This window comes from Cyanistes caeruleus, chromosome 17 (genome assembly GCF_971803275.1).
Source record: "Cyanistes caeruleus chromosome 17, bCyaCae1.hap1.1, whole genome shotgun sequence".
NCBI classification, from domain to species: Eukaryota; Metazoa; Chordata; class Aves; order Passeriformes; family Paridae; genus Cyanistes; species Cyanistes caeruleus.
In genome coordinates, this window is record NC_141717.1 from 9,030,586 (window position 1) to 9,058,291 (window position 27,706).

General features: G+C 39.3%; 3 protein-coding genes across 14 annotated transcripts in view; 2 read left to right on the forward strand and 1 right to left on the reverse strand.

Moving 5' to 3' along the window:
• Positions 1 to 8,011, forward strand: part of VPS35L (VPS35 endosomal protein sorting factor like) — a 48,500-nt gene extending 40,489 nt beyond the window's left edge. For all 6 annotated transcript variants that reach the window (XM_086854670.1, XM_086854669.1, XM_086854672.1 and 3 more), the window contains exons 27-31: positions 556 to 695; positions 2,136 to 2,301; positions 4,088 to 4,206; positions 6,552 to 6,698; positions 7,255 to 8,011. In XM_086854670.1, the coding sequence (XP_086710796.1) occupies positions 556 to 695; positions 2,136 to 2,301; positions 4,088 to 4,206; positions 6,552 to 6,698; positions 7,255 to 7,353 (671 nt within the window). In that variant the 3' untranslated portion in view covers positions 7,354 to 8,011. The remainder of the gene's footprint in view (positions 1 to 555; positions 696 to 2,135; positions 2,302 to 4,087; positions 4,207 to 6,551; positions 6,699 to 7,254) is intronic.
• A 792-nt stretch (positions 8,012 to 8,803) lies between these two features.
• On the reverse strand, positions 8,804 to 18,708 carry KNOP1 (lysine rich nucleolar protein 1). Of its 5 annotated transcripts, none has more exons than XM_086854685.1 (5): positions 18,588 to 18,708; positions 15,871 to 17,239; positions 12,227 to 12,295; positions 11,696 to 11,773; positions 8,804 to 9,414 (listed from the first exon to the last, which is right to left on the reverse strand). In XM_086854685.1, exons 2-5 carry the CDS (start codon positions 17,236 to 17,238, stop codon positions 9,103 to 9,105), a joined length of 1,827 nt encoding a protein of 608 aa, XP_086710811.1. In that variant the 5' UTR covers position 17,239; positions 18,588 to 18,708; the 3' UTR covers positions 8,804 to 9,102. The 5 variants fall into 5 exon arrangements, 4 of the variants coding, with proteins under 4 accessions (XP_086710811.1, XP_086710809.1, XP_086710810.1 ...); XM_086854683.1 differs by lacking the exon at positions 18,588 to 18,708 and adding an exon at positions 18,243 to 18,324; XM_086854684.1 differs by lacking the exon at positions 18,588 to 18,708 and adding an exon at positions 17,872 to 18,217.
• The window catches only part of IQCK (IQ motif containing K), a 36,868-nt gene continuing 27,422 nt past the window's right edge, over positions 18,261 to 27,706 (forward strand). Inside the window, exons 1-6 of one of the 3 annotated variants that reach the window (XM_086854690.1) lie at positions 18,261 to 18,402; positions 19,714 to 19,760; positions 20,383 to 20,509; positions 21,847 to 21,944; positions 27,344 to 27,396; positions 27,513 to 27,590. In XM_086854690.1, coding sequence (XP_086710816.1) covers positions 18,357 to 18,402; positions 19,714 to 19,760; positions 20,383 to 20,509; positions 21,847 to 21,944; positions 27,344 to 27,396; positions 27,513 to 27,590 — 449 coding nt within the window. In that variant the 5' untranslated portion in view covers positions 18,261 to 18,356. The remainder of the gene's footprint in view (positions 18,403 to 19,713; positions 19,761 to 20,382; positions 20,510 to 21,846; positions 21,945 to 27,343; positions 27,397 to 27,512; positions 27,591 to 27,706) is intronic. The other 2 variants (XM_086854689.1, XM_086854691.1) reach the window with 2 other exon arrangements.

The window sequence follows — 27,706 nt, forward strand, 5'->3', positions numbered from 1 at the left end:
TTCCTGTACTGTGATTTTTGGAAAAAGTCCTTTTATTTAGGTAACCAGCAATACCCCAGGTTATGGTACTAGGATTATTTTACTTTTAGTGACTATAAATAATTAGAAAAATGAAGTTGTTGTAGTTCCTTAGAACTTTAACAGCCTTTGTGAATGAACTGGTGAACAAGGTAGCATGAACCTTTTCCCCCCACTGGATTCCCCATTTTCCCATCATAAGCATTTCTTTGATAAGTCAATTTTGAATCATGTGCTAATTTCTTATTATAAATGCATTGCATATGAAATGATGGTGTCTCCTTGTTATGCAAAGGAGAAGAGTTATAATTTCAGAAGTCTTGGGTGATGTGGGAACTTCCTTTGGAGAAACACCATTGTTCAAATTAGCCTATTTCTCAAGAATTAGACCACTGCTGAGTCTTGGCTTTCTCTGCAGTTCAGCACATTCATTTTCTGTAATCTATTTGAAACAAATTCAAAGCAGCCATTGGGTCACAGGCATGGCTGCCATCACAGCTGGAGTGATATAACAGCAACTCTATTTTTATTTTGTAGCTGATGCTTTTTTCAAAGCTGCAGTGAGCCTCGTTCCTGAAGTGCCAAAAATGATCAGTGTAGATGGGAAGATGCGACCTTCTGATGCCTTCCTCCTGGAATTCCTTTGTAATTTTTTTTCCACGTTATTAGTTGTTCCGGTAAGTTGAGTGTGTATGAATAGCACATAGGTTTAGTATGGACTATTTTGACTTCCTGTTTAAAAATTTAGAGCAGACTGGGCTTCCTGAGTGGGAGATGCAGGGATTAGTTTTCTGTGAAAAGATAGACTCTTCTGCTCATTGGCTGCAAAATCACTCACCCCAATGCAAAATGGGGAGGCAGAACAATTGTGTGGAGGTGGAGGTACAGCTTGCCACTCTCAGTGACACCTCTCACTAGAAGTGGATTTGGGGTAGAGTGAAATCTCTAATGGTGTGAACATGTACTGGTTTATTAGCAAAGTACTCAAAAAACCCTAATACATGAGGAGGGGAAAAATATAGAGCTCTAGTTCCTATTAGGTTCAGTTACTTTGGAATAGGTTGCTTAATTATTTGAGTGAAAACAATAATTAGAAGATATGTTTTGACATAACCTTCCTCTTCTGATGAATATTTCACAAAGTACTACTATTCTACACCCTTCCAGTTTTTAACTAACTGCCAAGTTTAGAGAGAGATGTAATTTTCCCTCCAATATTTTTAGCTATATCTAAAAAATGAGGGGAAATTTTAAATTAACCTGAAGGAACAGAAAAAGAAGTTTGAAGTACGTTCACTTGTTCTTGGAGGGAGTTTTTCCTCCTCCCTTATGGTTTTCTCCTTCCTTTTTGCTGTGACTGCCTGTCTGGTGAAGCAGCACACAGGTGACTGAAGAAGGGACTGATACAACCTCTCAGATTCAGTAATGAAAAACATCTTGCAACAAGATGCCAGGATTCAGAAACTAGCTTCCCTAACTTTGTTCCCTATTTACAGAAGATCAAAAGGAGGTGTCTCCAGTGGATTGTGATTTGTCCTGTGTATCTCAGTGCCACTGCTCCAACTGCCAGCTGGAATTAGCCGAGTGCAGTATTAAAGCTGCTTGTAAAAGCCCCCAGCTTATGTAAAGCAGAGTCTTTCTTTTCATTTCATGTGAAAAGATTGTTGATTGTCTGTAACTGACTTCCCAGTGTAGGTGTTCTTCTGAAACTCATAATTATATGAGTAATACACTACAGCTTACTGATACGATTTTAATAACAAAATCTACCCACTGTTTAATTTTAGAGGCTTAGCTGTTAAGAAGCTGACAATTAATTTTGTACTGCTCCCCCATGACTACAAAACAAAGCATTTCAAAGCCTCCTCTGTGGAGGCTTCCTGGATCATGTTCTGATTATGGGTCAAATGGACATTTCAGATGGAAACTAGAAAAAAAAATTAAAGGATTTGCAGGAAGCACACTTAAGAAAAGTAGCTGTCAGCTTTAATTATATTGTAGTTCTGCTTTTATAGAGCTCAAACTGTGACTCTACACCACTGAATGACTGCAAATAATCCTGGTTTTGTTCTAGGGTTGTGGTATTGGTTTTGACCTATCTTTTTTCTTCTGTGTAGGACCATCCAGAACAAGGAGTGTTGTTTCTTGTGCGAGGATTACTAAATGTGATCCAGGATTATACTTGGGAGGATAACAGCGATGACAAAGTCAGGATTTATACTAATGTTTTGCATCTGCTGTCTGCAATGACTCAAGAAGCATTTATCTACCATGTAGATAAAGGTAATACCTAAGGGGGGCTCTGGCTTCTGCATTCCACCAGGACTTTTGTAGTATTGTCTTATCACCATAGCCAGTTAATGAAGACCAGTGGTAATCAGTCTCAAAGAATGGATTATTTTTCTGTCCAGTTCCAGGTATTGTAATTTAGAATAATCCCAGGAGCTGGCTTCTGAACAGGTGCAGTCTATTCTTTGCAGTGAATCTGTGCAGAGTGGGTTACTTAGTTTGCTTCTGGTGGTGTTGATGCAAATGCTTATAAATGTGAACTTTTCAAGTAATTATTATGCATATGAAGGGTTTTATTTAAGTCTAAAGTATCAACTTGATTTATATTTATCACTAGTGTTTCATCCACATTTATTAACAACTCCAGTTTTCAGAATGTAAAGCCTAGTCTTCATTATTTAAATGATGTATTTGGTGCTTTGAAGGCAGGCTTTCAGTTTTGGAAATAGCAGTAAATTACAGAAATATTCAGAATAGCTAGAAATTCTAAAGATTTTATGTTTTGTAGAATAGCTGACATCTTTTTTGTAATAATTTTTGGAAAATTTTGACATGCTCTAAAATTTGAATATTTGCCTTCTGATTATAGATTACTAAATTAAGGTAGAGGAATAAATAAAAATCTTTTAAAGCACCCTGGAAGATTAATGAGTCAGAGAGACCAAGATGGTTTGACTTTCTCTTTCAGTTGCACAGGACTTTAACAGAGGGCCAGGCTGAATGTGCTCTGCAGTTCTTCTGGTGAATAATTTGTCAGATTTACTGCCCATGACAAAATACCTCTTGCAGTTAGCTGCACAGAAAATACCTGTCAGTGGAACTGCTACTCTGTAGTAAATCTGCTGTTCAAATTCTGTAAGGAAGTGTGCTTTAGCTTTTTTTTTCTCTCCATTTTTTATGTGACCAAAATAGCTGCATAATCCCAAGATGAGAAATCTAAATTAATTAGATTTTAATGAAGACAAGCATGGAAATATAAATTAGTAATTTTTCCCCTATAGTAAGACCATAGGGTTTTTTTCTAGGTGGACCATGTACCTTAGCTTCTTAAAATGATGTTTACTTGGGAACATGGCATTATCTTTTATCTTCTGTGCTTTCTGATTTACCTAGAATACAGTTAAACCTAAAATTTATTTTACCCTACTTCTTAATAGAACATAAATAAATTAGGGCAAAAGACATGTTTAAAATCACAATTATATAAGCTGTAAAAACTTAAAGAGCTCTCTCCCTCCCAAGAATCTTTTAAGGTCTTTGAAACTGAAAACACTTTTTGAATTTCTATCCATGACTCTGAGGTAATCATGGGTTTATTTTAAGGGGAAAAAAAAATTAAAATGTAGTTTCTTTTGAAAAACTGTTTTTTTTTACTAAATAAAATACAAAATGTTTGGCCAAGTGCTGCTGCCATTGAAGATGATGGCCATACTCTTCCAAGGTGATGGGAGAATGGAGTCTGTCTCTCTGGAAAACCTGAAACTTGACATTATATGTTGCTTAACATTAAGTCTAGGAGATATTTGTGAGCCTGGCTGCATACAGGAATACAGGACTGGCTTTAAGCTAAAAGATTCTTCTCAGTGTTTTGTTCCTAAAATCAAAAAGACATAGTAGGCAACCAAGTGTAGGCACTTAGAAAACATAATTCTGTTTGTGTTTCGTGGAGGAGGGTCACTTTATGGCTTCCAAATGTGGTCTTCTATCAATATATGATGTTTTCAACAGCAAATAAATGTATAGTTCTTTAACCAGACCTAAGCTTAATTCATCTCTGCAGTTGATTCCAATGATACTCTGTATGGTGGAGACTCCAAGTTCTTGGCTGAAATTAATAAACTGAGTGAAACAGTGGTATCACAGATCCTGGATCATCTGAAAACCCTGGGAAAGGAGGAGGTATGTTCTTACCTTGATTCAATACAAAACAAAAAGTAATTTGGAGTTGAAGAAACAGACCACCTTTGACCAGGACTTGGTCTTTTCAAAAGGTTCAGGGACCTCAAAACAAAAGGAAATTGGGTGTTTTTACTTGTTTAGAAATTGAGACTGTCACATAGGCAGGCTTGTGGAGGAGACACCAAATGATGTCCAATTGTGTAATGAGCAAAGTGAGAATTCAGTTAGTCTGTTACTGGGAAAATACAATGAAGGTCACCTGTAATTATAAAAGTTTCAGATCCCAGGCACTAAGATGATGTCAGGAGAGAGGTACAGAGGGAAGAAACAGTTGTTTTGTCTTTACTCTGACTTTAGTATATTTGTTCAATATAAAATAAAGAAAACTCTAGGCAGCTTATTGGATTTCTTGATTGGATTTCAGAGGCTCTGAGGGATCAAATCTAGCTTAATGGATTGTATGTGAAAGGCAGGTGACTGATGTTTACTGCAATAATGAGAAGCCACTGTTCTGTTAATGTACCTGTTTCTGAGAACAGAGCCTTCCACAGCTTCCCCATCAGCTCTTTCTGGATGGCTTCTATTGATAGAAAGCTTGTGGCTCGTGGCCTGGAAGGGAGGGCAGGGCGTGATTGATTTGATGGAATTTTTTAGATGGGCTGTTTGCACAGTAGCCCAGAGTGTTTGCCAATACAGAATGTGTTAAGTGATACATATTGGGAGGACACTGTGCTAAGTTTAGCCTTTTCCTTGCTTTTGCTATCCTGTTTGTCCTTCCTTGAGCAATGGTGGAAATCTAAGATGAAAATATCCTTTGCTCAAAACCTCTACATCATTGTACACATCACCACAGGGAACTGTAGTTCTTTTTCAGAACAGTAGCAGCAGAAACAACCATTCTAGCACAGCTAAGAATGTCCAAGAATTTCCACAAGGAAATTTAAACAAAGTTTTCAGGACTGTGGGTTGTATATTAGGGAGTTTTTTGCATCTGACTCCTGTATGGAATTTGTGAGTAAGAATGTTTGTAGGACTTGAAATTCATGGTTTCTGATAGGCCTTTTTTTGTTGTTTTCCCCTTTCAAGCACGCTTTGAGTAAGGAGATCCTGTGTTAATTCACTGAGGCTGTTGTGGCACTGAAAACTGGATTTAAGGCTAAGCAGCAGATATAGGTGCTTGGCCTGCCTTTGCCTCTGCAGCCTTGGATTTGCTTCTCTGTCCATCCTTATTTACAAAGAGGGACCATTTGTTTTGCTTTGTTGAGTGAAAGTCATTGAGAGATTTAGATAAAAATTGCTTTATAAGAATGAATAGTTGTTTGAGGAAGCTGTTGTTGCTGAGGAAATAGAAGTGATGAGAATATTATCAGAGATCTCCAATTGTGCTGAAGTAAAGCTGGTCATAAAATCACTGTGGTATTTGGATTGCTTCAGTGTTGGTGACCTTTTATTATTCATCTTCTTGGCTGCTCATTTAAATGAACAAGGCTCTAATGATTTTGTGTTTTTATTGGTTCATTTCCTTTAAAAGCTTTAAAGGAAAATAAATTTTTCTCACAATAAAATCCTTTCACAAAAATGGCAATTTGGAAGAGAACAATGTGTCTTACTGTTAACACAGTGTGGTCTTTTCACAGTATTAGAGAATGCTTCATTTATGTGACAGTTCTGGAATGGAAATTTTTAGTTCTGGACAGTTCTAAAAGTTCAAGCTGTTTCTGGTTGACAGAACATGTAGCAGTGAAGCCTCTGCTTTGTGCGGGGAGGAAGACTGCTTTTATGCTCCTTAAGGCCTATTGTCAGCAATTTTAGGGGAAGGAGCTACAAATACATTTGTATCACCAGAGTTTCAGTGAAGGAATAGCAGGGAAAAAACATCTTTGGTTAAATAAATAAATAAAAGTAGAATAGATGTGGGGGGGAAAAGCCTGAAGTTGCATTAATTTAGATTGATGATAGTGGTCTCTCTAAAAATTTACAGCTAGGGTGCTCTAAGTGCAAGATTGGTTGGTGGCAGAGTGATTTCTATGCAGTTATAGGGAGTCTGGAGTTGTAAATGTGCCAGACCTACATACTATGCTGTGCCAAAGTGCTGTGAGACGTAGGAGTCTTGTGTATGTATTTTATTTTACAGCAGCTTCTGTTGATTTACAGCTACTGCTGTTTGTTGCATTTTGAATGGAATATGAAAACTGTAACTGTATTCTTGTGTCTGTAACTATTGCTGTGTGTTACAAAATGAGTGCCCTTTGAACTTCTGAGAGTTCAGAGAGGCTGGTGAGGTTAAGCTGGGTATTTTGGGGTGAGTGTACAGTAATATGGGAATATTTTTGTTTTCATTATAGACCCTGAAGCGGCAGAGCCAGCTGGCACTCTATTTCTTTAACACCATTCTGGCTCATGGGGACCTACGAAACAACAGACTGAACCAGCTTTCAGTCAATCTCTGGAATCTTGCTCAGAAGCATGGCTTTGCTGACACCAAGACTATGGTAAGGGAGGGATGCAGATAGTGCAGGGAGGTTTTAGCTCGTAGTATCTTTTTCCACTCTATTTGGGAAAAGGTAACATTTTCTTGATCTGAATAAACCTTATCTCTTTACAAGCTGCTATCTTAAAAAAAACCCAAATTATCTTAAAACCCCAACAACTTACTTTTCTAAATGCTTCTTAATGAACAAGCAGCTTCTCATATTTCAAGTGGTCTGTATCTTTCTAGCATTTTAATAGTATGACATGCATTAAGGAACCTGAAAGTGTTGGCTGTTCTTTTTTGTTCAGTACAGAAAACTAGCTTTAAGAGAAATAGTATATTTTTATTTTGTGGAGCAACTGCCTGGTGAAAGCTTGTAAGTGGCATTTGAGAGCCTTTAATAAACATATACATGGTAAGAAACTCTGGAATAAGCAATGCCAAGTGCTCACAAAGCCAGTGAAATTTAGGGAAAATCCTGAGATTGGGTAAAACACCTTCACAACGATGAACTGATGGCTATGAAATGAGAAAAAACATTGAGAATCTCCAAATACCTTTCCTTTCAAACCAAGGTGAAAACCCTGGAGTACATCAAGAGGCGGAGCAAACAACCTGAAATGAGTCATTTCACAGACTTGGCCCTTCGGCTTCCTCTGCAGTCCAGGACCTGACAAGTGCCTCTTCCAAGGAGTCACCTGCACAAGGGAGCATGGAACCCAGGCCAAAAATCACTGATCTACATTCTGACTGCAGTTCAGTGTATTTTTACTTTCCTTAATGAGACACATTTACTTGGGCACAGCAAAGGTAAAACCGTTCTGAGTGCAATAATTTAAGCTGAGTTTCTGTATCCAGTTTTACCATAGCATTGTTATTTAAAATGCTGATTTACATTCACTAAACAGTATTTTGAACCTCTGTGGTTGCAAAAGCATTTTGAGATCTAATATGTTATAATTTTAACAAAAAAGGAAGATAATCTATACTAATGAGTTCACAGCCTCAAAACTTCATCCCTCTTGGAGAATAGTCTTTCTCCTCTGCAGAAAACAGCATTTCAAGATAATAGTCATACTAAGTTGTGTCTCTGCTTTGGGATGCTGCCAGCATTTGTCTGGCTTGTTCCAGTAACAGAGAAAAATGGCTGAAGCGTTACTGTTCTAATTTCTACAATACATTTTCACAGACATGTTTATGTTTTCATTTTAGTCCAGTGGTGTTTTGTAAAATGGAAGGAATCTTTAAGTGCTGCAAAGGAAAATGGAAATTATGCAAAGTCCTCTGTATTTGCAAAGTACACTATCACTGAATAAAAGAATTTGCAGCTCATTTGTGTGTTCTGGGGGAGTTTCTCTGTGTATACAAATCCATCACCTTACCCTTGTGGAACTTAGTTACATGCATTGTTATTATTCCTAATAAAATTTCACTCAAACCACTTCTACCCCATGGTAAGGAACCATGTTGAGACCCAATATCTATTGCTACTTTTGCTTAGTGGCTTTTTGGCTATTTCTTTCTGGCCAGGCAAGTAGCTCAGGGCTTGAATTCAGAATTTGTTTCAAACCAGAAAACAGAACCTCAAGTACCTGAATTTTTGTAAAACAAGAGCCAAAAGCTAGAAAGGCTGATGGAAGCTGGTGCTGAACACTGAGAGCACTGATGCCAAACAGCCTCACATTGTGGTAGGGGTGGTTTTAAATGGCACTTTAAAGGAGATGGTTTTCTCAAAGACAAGTTTAGGCCCTGCAGGAACAGCTCCCTCTTCCCAGATATGGGAAGGGATTCGTGGCAACCCCTTAAGATGGAATCAGCATAATTTTCACTTCCTCTCAAGAGTTGCCCAAAATGCATCAGAACCCAGTGCTGTTTTGTTAAGTGTGTTTTCTGCTGGAGGCAGATGCTTTCAGGTAGAGCAGTCCATTGCAGAAGACTATTGTGGAAAGTGAGGCTGTCTTAAAGAAATGTAGTTCTGTTGTCACTTTCTGAGTGAAAAGTCTGCCTTCATCAAATTTGAGGGCACACCACTAGTGTGTCTTCAAAGTAAAGCACCATCATTTTGTACCACTGAGTGTAAAAAACATGAAGATTTTACAGAACAATAAAATCCTTTTGAATAACTTAAGATATAAGGAAAGTTTATTAAATCAACATTTAAAAAAAAAATTACTGGATTTCAATTAATTGCAGGCATGGCACGCATCTTCAGTCTTTGCAAGAGGCTGTCTCTTGCCTCGCAGAACAATGGCAATAAAGGTTTGAAAAACTGTTTGGATGAAGTGAGGACCCAGCTCCATTGGTATATGCAGTTGAAAATTTGTATTTCAAGTACCTCATAAACATTCTTCAGCATTTTGTTATCTTATTTCAAATAAAGATGTGGAAGGTAAAAGGAAATATCACTCTTTTTATTCTGAGTTTTAATCTTCAAATTTTATAGATCTAGATGCATATTTGTCTATATATACTTTTTTGTTGGCAGTAGGCTGAAATCCAAGACCAATTCCTCTATGTTGCTTCAAGTCCATTGCTTTATCAAATTCCATCTTCAGAGCCTGCTGTAACTTCTCCTCCCCTTCCTTGTTCAGAGCCATGTTTGGTTTGTTTGGAATTGCTGAGGGATTTTGAGTAGGCACAGAGCCCTTTTTAAAGCCACCCATCAGTCTAAAAAACTTCGTTTGTTCCTCAGAACTCTTAAAAGTAGCTGTACTCCACTGTCCAAGCTTCGTATTCTGTGAGGCAAAACAAAGTTAACACTAAAATTAAGAAATACCAAGACAAAGGAAGACAATTTCTGTCTGTGTACCATGAGAACAGAACCAGCTACAAAAGCCTGACAGGGTGACAGAGCTGGGAAGCTGTTATTCCATGGGCAGTACCTCTTGAGGGATGTGGTAAAAGACTGACCTAACTCTGCCTGACAGCCCCTTCATGAGCATTTCAGGCCATTTGACCTGGAGACAGGGGTCAATGTGCTTTGAGAATCTCCTTTCCTTCTGGCTTTGGGAATCTTGGCTTTCTGCTCTCTCTTCACACAACTCCAAGAGCCGCATAGCATCTCTTATTCCAAGAAAACTGTCAGACTTTAGGGTTACCTTTTCATTTTCCCACTGCCTAGTTAGGGAGCTGCTGTTTTCAGCAGTGTTTTGTTAGTTGCAGACACTGTTCAATTTGGCTTTAAGTAAAATTTGCATTCTCATCCCACTAATTACAACTAATATTGCAAGGATGCAAAACCAGAGGACTTACCCAACAGGACTAAGTCTAGTTCTCCTAAACCTCCCTTCCCTTGCAGTTTGCTGTGCTCTTTGTATTTACAGTATTTGTATTTAACTGTACTCTTTGAACTAGTTTGCCCCTTCAGGATTCTTCTTCTGTCTGCAAATTCTGGCTCATTCCTGAGGATGTCAAACTAAAATGAGATTTCAGCTTTTGTGGAAAACCATAGGATTTACAAAGTTCATGAACTTCTGTGTCACCTAAGAACAGGCTTCATTATTAAAGGTTGTATTTGACTTCTGAGCTTTAGCTATGCTAAAGCAGTCATTTATGTCATTTTAGCTATGCTATGCAGTCATTTATAAATATTTTTGGCAGGATTTCTACTCAGAACTTTTTCTTTAAAACTGTACATGATACTAGATGGCAGAATGTCTAATTTTTAATTAAATAGACTAAGCTGGCTACATCAAAGGAAAAGAAAGGTGAATTCAGTGGTATGTTTGTATCAGCCTGAAATCCTTCCAACAGAACAGTTGCAGCTTGCATGAAACAGTCATTCTCCAGTAGACAGCCAACATGACACACAGCATGCTACACAATTTCAGGAAAGCTACAGCAGGGGATTTTAAGGTAAAAAAAATGCAAGGCTGGAGTATCATTCACTCTCACAGGCCAGAATACCTGGTATTGAAAGAAAGCCACCCATAATACTTCAGCCTTTTGACCTTGCACAAAGGCAAGTTGCTGTACAAGCCCAGTCTGTGACACAGATACATGCACATATCCAGATACACACACGACAGATAAATAAAGTCCTCCTTTTGCAATGGGACAGCTGCACAGATGCAAATATAATTATGGCTTGTCAAAACTCTGTTTTTAAGTGAGCTGCTGGCAGGCACTACACACAGCTTTTGCTGAAGCATTTCCAGCTCACCCTTTGTGGAGCTGATGAATTAGTTTTCACAGCTTCTATTCTTCTGCATACTACTAAACAGAGACAGATCAGTGCCAAAGAACTGAGATCTCCTGCCAAGGATGTCATTTTTCTCAATGACTTCAGAGACTATTAGACAGTTTCAGTTCCAGAGATACACAGACTCCCTCCCACTATGTTACATCTACACAAGTTGTTTCTGGCATTTGTTTGAGGCATATTCCAGCTTTCTAGGCATTCTGGCAGTCCTGCAAAACAACAGAAGCCTGAATTACTAGCAAAGCTTTCTACCTCAATCTTCTTACCCCTGGCTAAGCACTACTGCAAGTTTCCACTACCTTACTGTGAATCTGTCAGGAGCCAGGCTGAGAAGGATGCAAAAGCAAAGAATCAGGAATTATCTTCCCAAGAGGTGGATGAAAGATGCAGAAGCTATGACAGGACTGTCTTGCCTTTCCAAGTGTGTCCCTGTTGCTGAATGTGTGCAAAGTCTTGTAGGCCAGAAATCAGATACACTTCACTGACTGCTGCATCCATAGCCCAAAAATTAGTTGAATTTCACAGTGAGCAGAAAATGCTTCTGTAGCAATTTTTGATGGTTCATTTTCCAGAGAAAATATTGCTTTTGAGGATTGGTGATGGGAATTAGAACACTGTACAATGCCAAGGAGTTCACTGCTCAGCTCTCAGACGCTGGCATTATACCAGCTTGTTCTACAGCGTGACCTGAAATCTGCAGTCAGGAGTGCTGCTGTACCTGAGCCACATACAAAAAAAGAGCACAGTGTTTTGTACAGGAACTTGCCCTGGGACACAGTATTTCCATCAGGTTGAGGTCTAAACTCATACATTACCTGTCCCACTTTGGAACTGAAATCCTTGATTTTGCCAGATTCTCTGTCAATTTCTTCTTGCAGGGCCTGCCGCCTCACCTAGTATGCAGAAAAATGACAATTACTTGACAATGAAATAATAAGAGAAAAATAAAATAATTAGTTATCTTCAGAATTTTGCAAGGATAATTAAAAGTTGCTTGGGATGCTTTCATACACTCAACATGAGAACAGTAATTTTTTAGTGTATGTTAAATGAGTGTTTTGCTGTATCAGGTAAGTCCAATTTTCTAACTGCAAGCAACAGCTATGCTGAAACTGCCAACATTGATGAGAGGCAAAGAAATCTGTATTTAACTTAAAGAGTTTCTTAGTTCACACATTGACTGGAGCTGTACATTTTAACTTAACCCACACATAAAGCACATCTTAAGCAGAGCTTTATTTACGGAAATCTAGGCCCAGATAAGCAACAAAGCATTTTTGTATCAATTCCTATGCATTAAATGCTGACCTGCTTTAGATCTTACCCAGAGTTAGGACAATGCATACCTTGTCTATGCTAACTTCATCACAGTTTCCTTTCTTTTCCCGCACAATGATTACACCATCTAGATGATCCTGTAAAACAGGAAAAAGCTTGTATGATTATTTTTATCCATTCTGGTTAATTAGAATTTACACAGCTCTTACCACTACTACAAAAGTAGTTAAAACACTGAGCAATCAGTAGTACTATTCTGGGTCAAGAATAGTCAGATCTAAGATGAAAATGCCAATTAAATCTGTGTATTTCTATGGAAAATACTCAGAGATTTTTTTTTCTTTTAATCAAGATAAATGCTTTTTAGATTTACACATTAAAAGGGACCTGCCAACAACACTGGCACACACAGTAATGTTTGCAAGCAGAGTAATTTCAAAGTAAACCATTTTGTAAAAGCTTAAATTTACACTTGAAGAAAGGCACAGAGAGAGTGAAACTTAAAAAAAAATTAGAAATTGGAGGTAAAAGAAATAAAGGTCTCTCTGAAACAAATAAACAAAAACCAATCAAGAGGCAGCTGCACTGTGCTCCCTGTGGATGACAGTCCCCAGGGAGCTCCCAGGCTGGAAGGAGCGCAGGGAGAGGCAGGACACATACATGAACTGTCTCCTGCAATGGCAGCAAACAGCACATTATTCCACATTTCAGAGCAAGGAACAGGGAGCTGATGGAAGAGACAGAGCAGCTCCAGAAGGAATGGATGGGCTGGATGGCAGGAGGTAAATCTGGGCAGAGTCCCCACCCAAGCAGATCCTGATCACACTTCCACAAAGCGCAGCCCTCCTGCAGCTTTTGCTCCCAGCGACTGACATGCCTAAACAACTCCCCCCTGCCTTTCTATTCCAAATTTGTGATTAGGAGAAGCTTTTTGGGCATCCAGTGTAACAGGGTAAGTAATAAGTCCAGGCTAGTAGTAAATGAGAGCCATAAGCTTTAGAACAGCCTGGAAGAAGTGGCCAAAGGGAAGATCTATTGATACAGCCAACATAATAAACCAAGCATGAAACAGCCAGGGAAACGACAAAGAAAAGATTTGTAACATACTTCTGTCAGCAGAACCTGCTGTTACTTTTTTGAGGCTTTAGTTACACTAAAAGCCATCAATGATTTACCTCATTTTCCAAAGCTACCTTTTGTACACTGCTTTCACACACACACAAGTACATGCACCATTAAAAATGCGAGAACAGTGTCTGCAGGAAGCAGAGCTCGTGCTCTTGGATGAAAAGAAGGAACCAAAAACAACCCCCAATTTACTTCTAGATGGCCTGGTACTGTCTTTTCAGATCTATTAAAACAAGCAGGAAAACTGTCCTGACAGGATTCTGCAAACAACTGCAGCATATTTTTTTTCTTTTTAGCCAGAAGGAGGGAGCACCCCCATCTCTCCTAATTCCCAGCTCGGTGCTGACCTGCTGAGGGCTACTGAGTGGAAAAAACTACCCCCATGGAGGTGTGCCAAGCTTCCTCCAACTCCATGGAAAAGGAGCACATTCACATGTGGTAGGGTTATGCTGTCTGCTGGCAAACAACATCAAAGCAGTAAGCTTGAGCCCTCACTCCTCCTCACTCTGCCTGAGTTGGCTGCATTGGCATCCAATGAGAAAAACACCACTTACTGATAATAAGTGATACCCACTGATTAAGTGGGTATCACTTCACATTGTCTTTAAAATTTGCTCTTTTACTTGCAGGGCAAGCCTAATAGAGGATTTTTCAAGGCATGCAGAGCATGAGACACGCTGTAGATTAAAACATGTCAGGACTATGGCACAGTTAAATGCAAGACCACATTATCAGCCATTAATTAGTGCAGTGTCTTTAGGCCTGGCAGGAACTAGAACTCTCTAGAAGTGATTAACCCAGACTTCTCAATCTTCAGATTTTCTTTTGAGTAGTTTTTTATTGTTAAAGGAGCTGCCTATTGGAAAGAGGAACATGCATCACCCTACTGCCTTCGTCTCAACAGTCTGCAAGGTATTTGCTGTGGCTTCCATATTAACTGATCATGAAAGTTTACATGTCTTTGTAGGGTTTATTTTGCCTCTACACAATGTAAGCAGCTGCAAAATCCAAATAATGTCCAACAATCTCAAAAAGGCAATGTCAATTTAATTAGAAAATATATCCAGTAATAAAATTACCCTGTCCTTTTGAAAGGTCAAAAGGAGAAATCCAGCTTGAAAGCTCTGAACATCTGCTCACCTCATGACTGGTTAGCACACACACTCCCCTCACAACCTGTGAAAAAAAGCCTGTATTTGGGTCTCCACATGAATCTATATTTAATTATTAGCACTAGACACCAGACAGCTGCCAGGTTTCCACAGAACTGCCTCTGAGTGCACGACAAAGCAAAGCACACCATCAAGTGAGCTTGAGAAGCAGCTCATATTATGGTCTGCTATACCCCTAGCTTACAAATATCTTCAGTGATACCTTCTTAACTAGTGCTTGACATTCAAATAAGCCAAGCATTCAAAATTCTTGACAGAAAGCAAGTGGAGTACAGCTTCCCATTACCTACAGAAATAAAAACAACTTCCTAGTGACTTGCAGTGTGCTGTTTTCAAAGTTTAAGCAGTTAAAAATACAGATACATACTTACTGGTTTTCTGAGCATCTCACAGCTCAATTCCCAATGATAACAGAAGTTGGGCATGTAGGCACTAACTTTTGGCACCCTTAGCTTTAAAACATGACTTTGATCAGATAAAGAAAAACTATCAATATTTCAAATATTTCATCAGTTCATTTTACCTCAGAAACAGCAAGTACAGCAAGACTCTGGGATGGGATTTCCTTTGCCAGTCAGTCAGGATACAGTCCCAGCTACTCTCAGTTAAAATTTACACAATTCTTAAATCTATTTATTTTCTTGCATAGATTTATTGTTTTAATTAAAACTGTGTGTTTAGGTCCTGTAGTATTTTTCTATCAGAATTTGTATTTCAATGCTCTTGGTCCAGCTTACACTTAGGATTCTTAGGATTTTCTCTGAAGTTTTGTCAGAATTATTCAACAGGTTTTGGCTAACTTTCCCCTTTGTTTCTAACATTATATAATTCCAGCACTGACAGCAGCAAAGCCTGAGGAAAATCTAACAGACAGTTAGATGAACTCGTGCTGCCACAATTACCACCTGCTCAGGGTAAATCACATGGTATTAAACTCCTGTTTTATGAAGAGTGTTGCCACTTTGCTAAGAGCAACAGAACATTTATGACTGTACAAACCCACTTTCTTTTCGGGCCAATACTTGCTGCTAGTTGTAATATTTACATTTTCCTAAGTGAAACACCAGGTGGTGACTGCAGCAGGCATCAGTGCTTCCCCTGTACAGGATCAGCTCAGCTGCAGCACGGTGCTGCAGAGCCCAGGCTGGGCGTTTGATCCCTGTGTGGGCCCTACAATTAACAGCTGGACTTGATGATCCTTGTGGGTCCCTTCCAGCTCAGAATATTCTGTGATCTGTGAACTATGACATGCTGAAATCCATCAGCTGATCCTGCTTCCCAACACCCAGTGGGGGCCCTCACTGACCTCAATGTTAGGAACAGGCAGAGCAGCCTGCAAAGCAGGAAAACGCCCAAAAGGCTTTCAGTTCCTTAGCAGGAGGCTGCAAAGCTGCCCTCCTCTCTGCACTTACCAGTGACTCACTCCATGCTGATTCTGTCATCTTTTTTGTATCTGCTTTTGAACCTGGTTCTACAGTAAAGTCCTGTGGTGGTACTTTTTTCGGTTTTTTCCTTTTTCTGTCATGCAGCACAGGATTACTATTGCATAATGCCCCATCTACAGCATCCCCTGTAACACACTGAGCTTGCTCCATTTCACTCTCTTTGTTCTTTTTATTGCTTTCTAGTTGCATTTTTTGACTTTTGGAGGCATTGCCATTGTTCAAATAAACTTTAGAATATGTTGTTTCATCCTCCTTTTTCTTCATCTTCTTCTTTTTCTTCTTACTGACTTCGTTATTACCTTTGAAATTCTTCCTGTGTCTCTTTCCAGACAGCTCTTCTTCCTCAAGCTCAACTTCTTGCTGTGCTGGGAGATGTCTATTAGGAATGCTGTGACTGCAGTCTGGCTTATCTTCTTCACAGATTGAGGAAGAAGTATCTTTTCTCTTCCTCTTCTTCTTCCTCTCTTTGATACACCCAAAGTTCTTAATTTTGTCCTCTTCCTCTCTGTTTGTCAATGTAAATTCCCAGGAATTATGTTTCTTCCTTTTTCTGTAGTCACTTAATGCAATGGGGCTACCAGGACCTTGATGTACTTTGTCCTGATTATCTGTCAGTGGTAAAAACCAGTCAGACTTATCCTTCTTTTTCTCCTTCTTCTTTCTTCTCACACAAGTCTCCCCACCATTCTGGGCATGACCTGTGCCATAGTTTTCACCCACAAAAACTTCTTGTGAAATGTATTTGTGGGTGTTTTTACAAACTTTGGCAGATTGTTTTGTTTCACTGTCCTGGATGTCCTCTAATGAAAAACTGTGTTTCTTCTTTTTTTTCTTTGTTACCTCACCATCCAACTCCAAATCCAAAGCAGTATGCTTCCTCTTTTTTTTAAAAGAGAATTCACTCCTCTTAGTAGAATCTCTGTGATGATTTGAAAGGTCCACATCACTACTCTCATTATTCTCCAAGGAGAAATGACACTGGACATTTCTCTTCTTCTTTTTGAGTATTTTAACTTGTTTCTCTGATTCTTCTTGAAGTTGTAAATCCAGATGACCTTTTATATCCACAAAGCTTTCTAAATGAGGTTCTCTGAGTAATTCAGACCTAACTTTCTTCTTCTTCTTTTTCTTACTGTTCTTTGGTTGCGACTTGTATAAATACTCATTTTTTAAATCCTCCTTTTTCCTTGTCTTTGTTTTTTTCTTGAGATGGCCATTGTCCCCAGTTTTAATGACAGTTTGAACATCTTCCTCAATTTTAATGATTGTCTTCACCTTTTTCTTTTTCTGTACAGGCTCCTCCAGAAATTCTTTTCTCTTTTGCTTTATTATCATTCTAAAAAAAGGAAATGAAGATGTTAGTGAACTGCTTCAAAGAAATGATGCAAGTCCTAATCTACTTGGTTTTTCTTCATTCTGACCATTCCTTGTCTCCCACTGTCCCTGACACTTTCTAATTTCAGTCTGCTTTCAATGATGGGGAACCAGGATATACTGACATACAGACACATATAGAAAATTCTGTTTACTGGGGTGATTCTTTTGATCATGTTGTTTAGTGTACCTTAACCTAGAGTTAGTTTGCAAGGCTCTGTGTTTCCCAGCAGCAAATCATAAAGTTTTTACAGAAATACCCTCTAAAAATCTTTCTGAAATGCAAAACATAACCATGTGTACATATACAATTAGAGTGGTTTTCCAGACACCTGTGACTTTTCACTTAACACTGAACTTCACATCACTTTACTGCCCACTCAGCATTACAAGATCCTTCCAAGGCACCTGAATTATTACCTTGAATTTGCTTCTACCTGTGATTTCTTATCTTTGCTCTCCGTTTCTTTTCTCAGGACACTTTTGCCAATGAACCGATTACAACAGAGAAGCCTTTAGCACCCACTTGCTAAGAAACTCAATTATTCCTACTTGGTTTGCAAGAATACACAAGATGTCAATGAGACACCCTACCAAATCCCTGTAAGGCACACGCAGGCTAGCGCGGCCCCTGTCTGTCTGTCTGTCTGTCTGTCTGTCCGGGCCTCCCGCCGGGGCCGCGGTGCCGCAGCTCAGCCGTGCCCGGCCGGGGCTGTGCCGGCCCCGGGGCTCACGGCGCCCATCCCCGGCTGCACACCGCGGGGAGGGGGCACCGGCCCGAGTCCCGCCCCGCTCCGCGGCAGCTCCCGGCGCGGCCGCCAGCGCATCCCGTGCGGGCCGTGCCGTGCGGACCGGACCGGACCGGACCGTGCGGGCCATCCCGTGTGGGCCATGCCATGAGGGCCGTGCCATGAGGGCCGTGCCGTGAGGGCCGTGCCGTGAGGGCCGTGCCGGGCCGCGCTCACCTCTCGCGCCACGTGCAGCGCGCGCCGCCGCCCCGGAAGCGATCGCGCCCGCCCCGCCCCGCCCCGCGCAGGCGCTGTCGGAGCCGTTGCCGCGGCAACGCGCGGGACGCGGCAATGGCGGCGGACGAATCGCGGCCGAGCGACACCGGGCTCGCCGCAGGTGGGAGCCCCGGCTCCGACTCCGTTCGGAGCCTCCCGGACAGGGGTTCCGCGCTGCTTCCACGAGCCCTCGGGGCGCTTCAGGCCGCCGCTCCCCGCTGCTCGGCCAGCCCCGCCCTCAGCCGGGCGCGGGGCTGCGCCCGCCCCACACCGGGTGCCCAAAGCCGCCTCTCTGTCCCCCCGCACCAAGGCCGTGAGCGTTTCTGCTCATGGGTGTGATGTTGCTTTAGTGTCACATCTTCCCCAGAGACACGGCCCGAGTGTTCCTGCTGCAGCCGGGCCGTTCCGCCGGGGTCGGGGTCTCTGTGGGCTCCCCTGGCGGGGTGCGCTCTAACCGGCTCCGTACCGCCCTGCGGAGGCACACAGGCCGCCGAGCCATTGCTGGCACGAATTAAATGGATACAAAACATCCATCCTCAGAGCACCATTCCAATAGCAAAGCCCTTGACTCCTGCCAGAGTCCGGGAACGCTGAGATGGGAAAGCTGGGAGTCTGCAGTGCTGCAGCTCCCCAGTGGGGCTCTCTTCACTCGGTACCTCCCAGTGCCCAAAGTGGGCATTTCCATTCAAATGGCCATTTCCAGCCATGGAAAATGGAGCCGGGCTGAGTGTTCTGGCCCAGGCCCCCTGTGGCACGCGAGGCTTTGGGATGCCGTTCATCCTCCGTGCAGTGCTGGAGCTGAGCCTGCTCCCTTTGCCTCTGCGGCCTCCCTTGTGGGATCTCTAGGTTTTCTCATCCCAAATTCGTTGTCTTGGTCCTTTATTTTTAGCCTGAGCCACTCAGTAATCCTTGAGGGTCATGTACAGCTTTTAGTTTGTCGCTTTTTTGTGTGTTTAGGTTTATTAGTTTTCTTTCCTTTTTTTTTTTTTTTATTTTCTTTTTTAAATGGAGACAGTAATACTTGGCAATGTTTGTGGGATTTAATTGCTTAAAGACGAATCCGCTATTAAAAGCAGTCTTGTCTACTAGTAAAAACAATGGTTACTTCTGTGCGAGCATGTGCATTTTACTTATGTTGAAATATTTTGAATTATTATTTTGGTTAAAAACCTTTTTCCCAATAAAGGGTTATTTTGTCAGTGAGAACTTTGAACTTGACTTAAAGCCCTGGAGAGGACATGACAAGAGTCTCTAAAGTTCTTGATTGTTTTAAAATGTTAGATTTCATGTTAAACAAATATTTATTGCATGCTAATTTTGATCTTTCAAGCCTAAATAAAAACCTTTAAAAATAATTTTGGTTTAGGGGGAAAATAAATATTGTTTAGGGTCTCCTGGTAAATGTATTTTTTTATTTTTTTTTTACTTTTAGAGCATGAAGCTCAATTTTTAGGTGTTCCTCAATCAAAACAAGGATCAGTAAGTACAATTCAAGTAAAAAATCTGCATAGTGATGGATTTAAAATATTTTAAACAGCTAAATGGGAAAATTCGATACCCACAGGGTAGACTCATAAAATGAAGCTATTATCTTTCAAACAACCTCTTTGAACCAACAAATATAATATTCCTAATAATTGCTTGTATTTAAAGCAACTTGGGTAAAGCTAACACGAAAAGTTTCTTTTCTTTGAAAGGTGAATATCAGGACTTCTGAACAATATGAAAGAGATATATAAGCTTCTGAGTGGAAAACACTTTTCCAGAAAATGTTACCAGCATTAATTTCCAAATGATTGCTATTTCTTACAATGGATAAAGTATTTTTAAAATTGTGGTATCTCACCATATTCTCTCAAAAGGAGTCATATACCTTCTGTTAGGTTTGGATGATTTGACTGTGCTAGAAAATGCAGAAGTTTTTAAAGTATAGTTATATATTTTTAAGTATTCAGAAAATAAATAACTAATGCTGTGTTTAAATAAGAAATTATAATTCTATAATTTTTAGCTGTATATTTTATTTTTTCTGTTGAATTGGTTTGTATATTTTTATCTAGTCTGCTGGGGTATTTAGGCAGGATACATTTATTTTGAACAGGTGCCTTTGGAAAGAGCAAAGCTGCAGCCGTTACTTATGGAACAACTTTTTTCTGACCCTGCAACCCAGTATCGGGTTCCCACACTTGGGGAAGCCCCCTCTGGAGACCCCCCTGATCCAAAAAAATGTAAGTAGGAGTATATTATCTTGAACCCTGCTGTGATTATTTTTCTTGCATATGGCAAGGGTTTTGAATTTATTTAATTTAGAGTGTTAACAGCAACAACACTTTTGCTTGTGTGGAATTTGCATGGTTAGGCCTCTGCTCTGAAAACTGGGAGCTTGGCCACTTGGTCAGTGGAAGAAATATCAACTTTTGCATTACAAACCAATAACACTGACTAGCTAAGGTAGTTCTGTGCTCTTCTGAATAAGTGACTTTTTATTTAGTCACTTAAATTAGAAATAGCAGGCATTTCTACCTCTGATTTAATAATGCAAAACTAGGATCAATAGACTAAGTAGACAATTGAATTTGCAAACTGCTGTCAGAATACTGTCTTTACCCATCTGATTACAGACTAGAATGGAAACAGCTCTGAAGTTTTGTTCTTCCACTTTTATCAATTCCTATACTTTATAATAAATTTAGCAAGCAGCAATGTGTTTTTATTATGCATTTTAGCCCTTCATTTTGTCTTCCATTAATTCTCGCTCAGTAGGAATTCCTGGTGCAAGTCAGAAGCAGTGTTACCCTTGGCTTTTATAAATAGTGTCCTCCCAATTATGAGCATTTCCTGGCAGTATATGAACCAATTAAAGGTATAAAGCTGAGAATAAATTCAGTGTTGCAGCTGTGTTGCCAGAAGAGAACACTCTATGACTTAATCTTTGCTGATCACACCAAGACCTCAGTGCTTCCCAATTGGAGAGAGGTGCCAAGCCAGACAGCCCTCAGAGAGGGGAAAAGTTGGATATATGGAGTTGTGTTAAATTCTCTGAAGGATCTGGCAAGTATGAAGCAATTATGACAAAGAAATCACAGCACCACTAAAATATAACCTTTGGTTTTTCCTCTGTCTAGAAATTTAGTTTTATGACTAACTCCGATAATGCAGATTGTAAAGGGCATGAGATATCAAAGTGGTCTAACTGCAACAGTGCTGAGTTCAGCACAGGCTAATTTCTTCCTGTCAGGGTCAATTAATTCACAAAACTTTTCACTTCTGTGACTAAACTGCTTCTGGTGTATGAGTTTATTCACTCAAAACTAAATCTGACAAAACTGAGTCACAGTGAGTTTGCAGTGTTGGTGCACCTTTAGTTTGAAATTTACTCAGTTTTGGGTTGTGTTGGCTGAGGAGAAGTGAAGACAGAGCCATGGCTAAAGGGAACAAATCTGCTTTGTCCAAGCTGTGATGGTATTGACAAAATGACTGGTACTGACTCTGTGATATCTAATGGTTGTGTGTTTGTGAAATCCAAGTGCTTAGCTGTAGGTGAAGGCTGTCCTGTTTTGTTCAGGTTCTCCTCGAGAATACTTGGAGTTTTACATATTCCCAGTGCTCTTACCCGGGCTGGCTGCTCTTGTGGAAGAAGCAGAGAAGGAGAAGTGCTTTGAGGTTAGTTTGTAGTTTTCATTTCAAGTCACTGGCAGGAAGTTACAGCCTTTTGTTTCACAGGCAGTATTTTTTTTAATTTGGTTTTTTGCAAGAAAACCAACCACAATCATACAATATAACATAGCATGGGTTGTTCTGGATCTGGTTTTAAATGTTATTTGCTCCAGTAATTCAGAATAGGTTACATTCTACATGAACTTGATCATTATGACAATCTCTAGGTCCCTACAAATCCTCCTTAAATATCTGATTGTATCTAGTCTAAATGGTGTTGTGTTGTGTTTTAGAGGAGCAGGCTTCCTATCAGATTAATACATTTCACTCATTTGAGGGTGATGTACAGAACTTGAATTTTACTTTGTGACTCAATTATTTTTGCTGGTCTGGCATTGTAATAGAGATAAATTTTCTATTTTAGCTTTTCTTTGTAAATTCCATTTAACTGGAAGACACAGTATCAAGCATGAATGAGCTTATAAAAATGCAGATTTAAAAATAATTATTTGCTACATATGTTTTTATAAATTTGTTACCACTGTATGTCTGGAGAGAAATTCTTCATTGTCTGTAGGAAATGCTTAAAAACCCACTAGAAATGGTGCAAAATATGGCACAAATACATTCCTCATTGTATTGCTGCAGCCTAGCAGAGCCCCAGCAATAGCTTAGGTACTGGGAGCTGGGGGGATTCCCATCATTTCTGATATTTTCTCAAACCATGGCAATTTGAATTTCAGATCCAAACCTGTACATTCAATACCAGTTATTTCAAATTTTTCTCGGTCTTCACGAAATCTGTGTGTGTCTATAAACTGATGGATGTGCAGGTGTGTATATGTATCTCTAAGCTGTGATGAATACAGATGAAATTGGAAAATGGCTCGCTTACATGACATCTGTCTGTCATTCCTGCCATCATATTTACATTACCTAGCCAAGAACAGATTGGACATATATATTATTCATCACACTTTTAATAAAATCTATATTGATTTTTTTTCTTGAAAGCATGTATCCTTTAAGAAAAAGGCATGTCCTACAAGTGGCTTAAAATACAGGCTTTGATAGATGTTAGCTATTTCTGAAGGCAATAAAACTTAGATATAAAGATATTTTACAAAATATTAAAATTCTTAGAAATATTTCCATTTCAAACTCAGAACAAATCTAAGATTACTTTGTCTATTTTTAATCTGAGAAATTTTGCAGATTTTAGTGATATTTATATTAAAAAGTGTCTGTGCTGAAAATGGATTTTGTATAGGTCTGTGTGCTGCTTTGTAGAAAACTACTAAAAGAAATTATTTTCTAATGTACAGAAACTTGATAAAAATGAGTTCATCTTATAGAAAACACACTTATGTGGAAAGATGCCCTGCTACTGGGGAGCCAAGCTTAGAAAAGCAAGCTGATGTCAGGTGATAGTTTTCCACTGTGACCTCATTTCTTCCTCCTTTTGAAGAATAACTAGGCAAACAATAGCTGTTTATGCTTGCCATATAATTGAGTATTTGTGTTCTTTTCCATTACTGTCCAGGTGCTTGTACTTGCACATTCTGTTTCCTTATCTGACATAAAATGTGGTTTTAGTTATCCTTTAGATTGGTAGGAAATGTGTTGTTCCATATGGATTTGGAGGGGAAAAACCCCAACTTGATATAATTTGTGTTAAAATGGCTAATGAAATAACTTGAACTGAATTTTAGGATCAAAAGCAGAGTCCTTAGAAACCCAAAGTAAGAACAGGGAGAAAGGATCTTGTGATAAACACATTGAAATACAACTTCCAAAAATAAGAGGACAACAAAGATTGAAAAGATTCATGGAATTCATGAGACAATAGGACATGAAGAAGATTAATTGTGATTAAACTAACTGAAATCATGAAGGATGAGAAAAGAATACTGAGTTTGAATTCTGGCTAGACATGGGTCATTAAAGCCTGTAAAGGGCAGTTGTATAGAATAAACCAGGGGAAGATAAATGGAAGAAGCCCTGGGAGGAAGGAAGGAATACTCAAACTGACTGCAATCAATGTTGAATGAGCCCAGGAGGAGAGAGAGGGAATGGCGAGAGAGAGTGATGAGTGTGATTTTGATGAGAGGGACTAAAGGTTTTCATGTTTTGAAAGGAAATTAAGATGAATGGGAAGGAAGGAAAAGTTAAATAGGAGAGGTTTTGAGCAATTGAACTTGTGTTAAGGAAGATCAGATCCTGGGGCCAGCAGAGGAATTCAAGGAAGAGCCCAGAGAAGGTGCATCTGGAGAGGAAGAATTGGACAATCACCTGGGAAAGTCAGGAAAGGGAAGTGGTTATGCTGGAAGTGGGGATTTGTGTAGGAAAGATCTTTTTTGAAAGGTGCTAAAGAGGCATAACAATTTACACATTTAATTTAAAATAGCCTCTCTTGCATTATGTGATCTGAAAAGCCAAAGCCTAGAAAAACCAGCAGCTGCTAGATATATGTGCAGACTTCAAACTGACATAAAGATGAGAAAAGTCTGCAGAAGCCTCATTTTTAAATTAGAGATGAAAGAAACCTATTAGGTTGCCCAGTGTTTTCCTCACTGTTTTTTTTTTTTTTTTCCCTACCATAAGTTCTCCTGTGTTTTATCCCATCTGCTGTCAAATGCCTACAGGGGAAAGACTATTTTCTTAAATCTTTTCTCTCATGAGAACTGACTAATGCATTAATTTTTCAGCATTAAACTGAACAATGTATATAAAGTGTTTTTATTAGAATAACTCTGACTTTTATTTCTAGTTATCTATCACAGAAGGAGGAAGCTGTATCAGGCTCTGTAATGGAATATATTGTATTTAAAATTATGATAGATTGGGGAAAGGGAATGGAAGGTTTCCTAATGACTTTGCCATCTTCTGATCACCAGTATAGTTTCATGATTATTACCAAGCACATCGTATTTAAATTGAAAAATGGAAAATGAATTCTGAATGTAAGCAGTTTATAAACACATCTGCAGGTTAACAATGCACATTGTACAGATATTTCCTGTTTTTATCCGGATTCATGCAGCATAGGAGGAATGTGTCACAGGCAGGTCAATTCATGTAATTTTTTCCCTTTATAAATGTTGACTGCTGTGCAACTAATGATTTAATTCTCTAGCAAAATAAACTGTTTCCTGGCAAAGAAAATAAAATAAAAAAAATATTCAGCTTGATTGAATTCCTCTCTGCTAAGTTCATTGCCTCTAACAAGGATAAAACAAGATGAATTTGATTCCTTTGGTGATGGCTGTTTTGACAACCCTGTTCTGATCATTTTTTCCCATTGCAAAGGAAAAGCAATTTACTTAGATTAAATTACAACTGCTAGATTAAATTGAATTTTGTTGTCAAAGTGTAGAATTTATTCTCTGAAACAATTCCCTAAGTAATGGGACCCATTTTCATCCTGTGACTGAGAATAGCTGTGCAGTGACAATCAGACTCTGCTGTTTGCTTACAGATTCTGTGCAAGTCAAGATTTGTCCATTTAACATCTGAAGTGACTCACAAAAAGCTTTGCAGTGAAGGTATTGGTCTCTTAAAGTTTAGGTGTTTGGCTTCTTGGAAGAGCATTTGGTATTGGCATAAATGTGGAAATTGCATGAGGAGCTTTGTTTCTTCCCAGCCAGGCACTTAATGGAGCCCTACCTGAACCCCAAAGCTTTGGTTGTCACAAAAGAGGTCATCAAGGCACTTATGGCTCAGGATTAATAATTCTTTTATGGTGACTTCATCTTCTGTTCTTCTGCTTTCTTTTGCTCTTTTTTTTTTTTTTCATTATTTTTTTTTTCCCTGTTGAAGTCAGACCGTATTTCTACCAAGGGTAAGATTCCCTTGGAAAATTAAAAGCTTTCCTGGATATCCTGTAGGACTGCCCTGCAGTCCAGCACTAAACTTCACACTTGTCATCCCCCAGCTACATGACTTCCCTGTGTTCTTCCCTGGGCAGTCAGCACCTCACACAATGTTCCTCTTCCACTTCACCTGTGGCTGACCCCCAAATTATGACACATACCATGAACTGAAAGAATTAGGCTATGTAGAGCATTTTTTCCTGCCTCTCTGTTCACATCCGAGGATAATGCATAGAATAAATTCATTTTTCATGCATTAGATTTTCAATTACATGTTTATTGTATTTTCCTTAGCAAGTGGTAGTAGTATCTTTACTTCTTACATTTTAATCAAGACTTCAGCCTCTTTTGTGACATTAAGCAGTTTCACAAAAGCATTTGACTGGTGTGAATTGTTTTTCTAAGAAGCAATTATTACAGCTGAATCTCCTGTTTGATGGGTAAGTGTTGGGATGGGAGCTCAGCTTGCTTTTAGCTCAATGGCTGCTGTTGTGATGAAGCACTTGGTGCCCCTGGGCTGCAGGGGCTCGGTGTCTTTCAGGGTTCACTCTGACTCTGAGCATCCAGAACACATCTCATGTCAGAGGGGTTCTCAACACGCTGGTCAAGCTCTCCTGTTATTCCAACCAGAACTCTATGTTCTACTCTCCACATGATGGTTACTGTGGTTTGTGATAAGCAGAATGAGCACCTGTACTCTTTTATACATTCAATCTGTCAAGATGGAATGTGGAGAGGAAATCCTTAAAAAAAAAAAAGGATTTCCTAATCCATTCTGGCCTTATCAAAATTCAGGCTCTGAGTGGCTGGCTGTGGTACTGGCTGCACGAGTCCCTAAGGATAACCTGCTGCAAAACATTTTGCAAAATCCTTTTTATTCATTAAGATTGAGAACAGGGAGCAAAGAGCACAGATTTTTTGCTGTGAAGCTCCAGGTTTTGAACTTTTTACCTGGTTCTCTGTAATGTCCATGGTTTCTGTGGTTGTGGACAGACAAAAGCCTCCCTTTGGCTTTGCCTTCCTTTCTGGACACCCAGCAGATAATTTGGTCAGAGCAGCCATACAATGCTCTGTGTGTATTCACAATGTCTTCAAGCTGGTTCCATGCAGAAGGAAACAATATCCAATCAATGTTCCTTCTGTGTTTTGGAAGAAATGAAGTATTTTGAGTATGATAATAAACTTTAAACAAAATGGCAAGGAATTTACAACATATTTTCATGTATGAATGGGTTCTGTTAATTTCTTCACAATGACATTGCCACTTAGAGCACCATTCAGAGATCTTTGTTCTAGATACACTATAGCAAATATCAAGATAATTTATGTAGAATTTTCTCACTCATAGTTTGTCTTGAAATCATTCCACAAAATTTCTAAAATTTTGGCTGAACCACTGACTGTTGGCAGTATCTATAAAGAGTAGACAGAGTAATGTACTGTATATTTTATTTAATAAAAGCAGTCAATTTAGCTTAAACATATGACCAATCCAAAGATAATAAATAATTTGAAACTATCTTCTATCTTTAGGGGAAAAGAACCAAATTTATTCCCTCTGATTTCCTAACTGAGTGGTTATACAAGTAAGTTAATCATGTTTTTTTTTGCTACTAAGTGTGTTCAGTGATTCCAAGGCACTAATTTGCAAATTGAATAGCTGAAATTTAAATTAATATGAGTTGTTTTCCTTTTTCTTTAGCAAGAATCCAAAGAGGAAAGATGAGTCATTCACAGAATTGTTTTCCATTCCTTTTGTTAAGGACTGGCTAAAGGACCAGTAAGTTATTGCAGTACTCAGAATGATCTTTTCTCCTTTTATTCTTTTGCCCCTGCTATCCCAAAAAAGTAATAGACCCTCAATGTGTTGCAGCTGTGCCCTCAAAAATGCCCTTT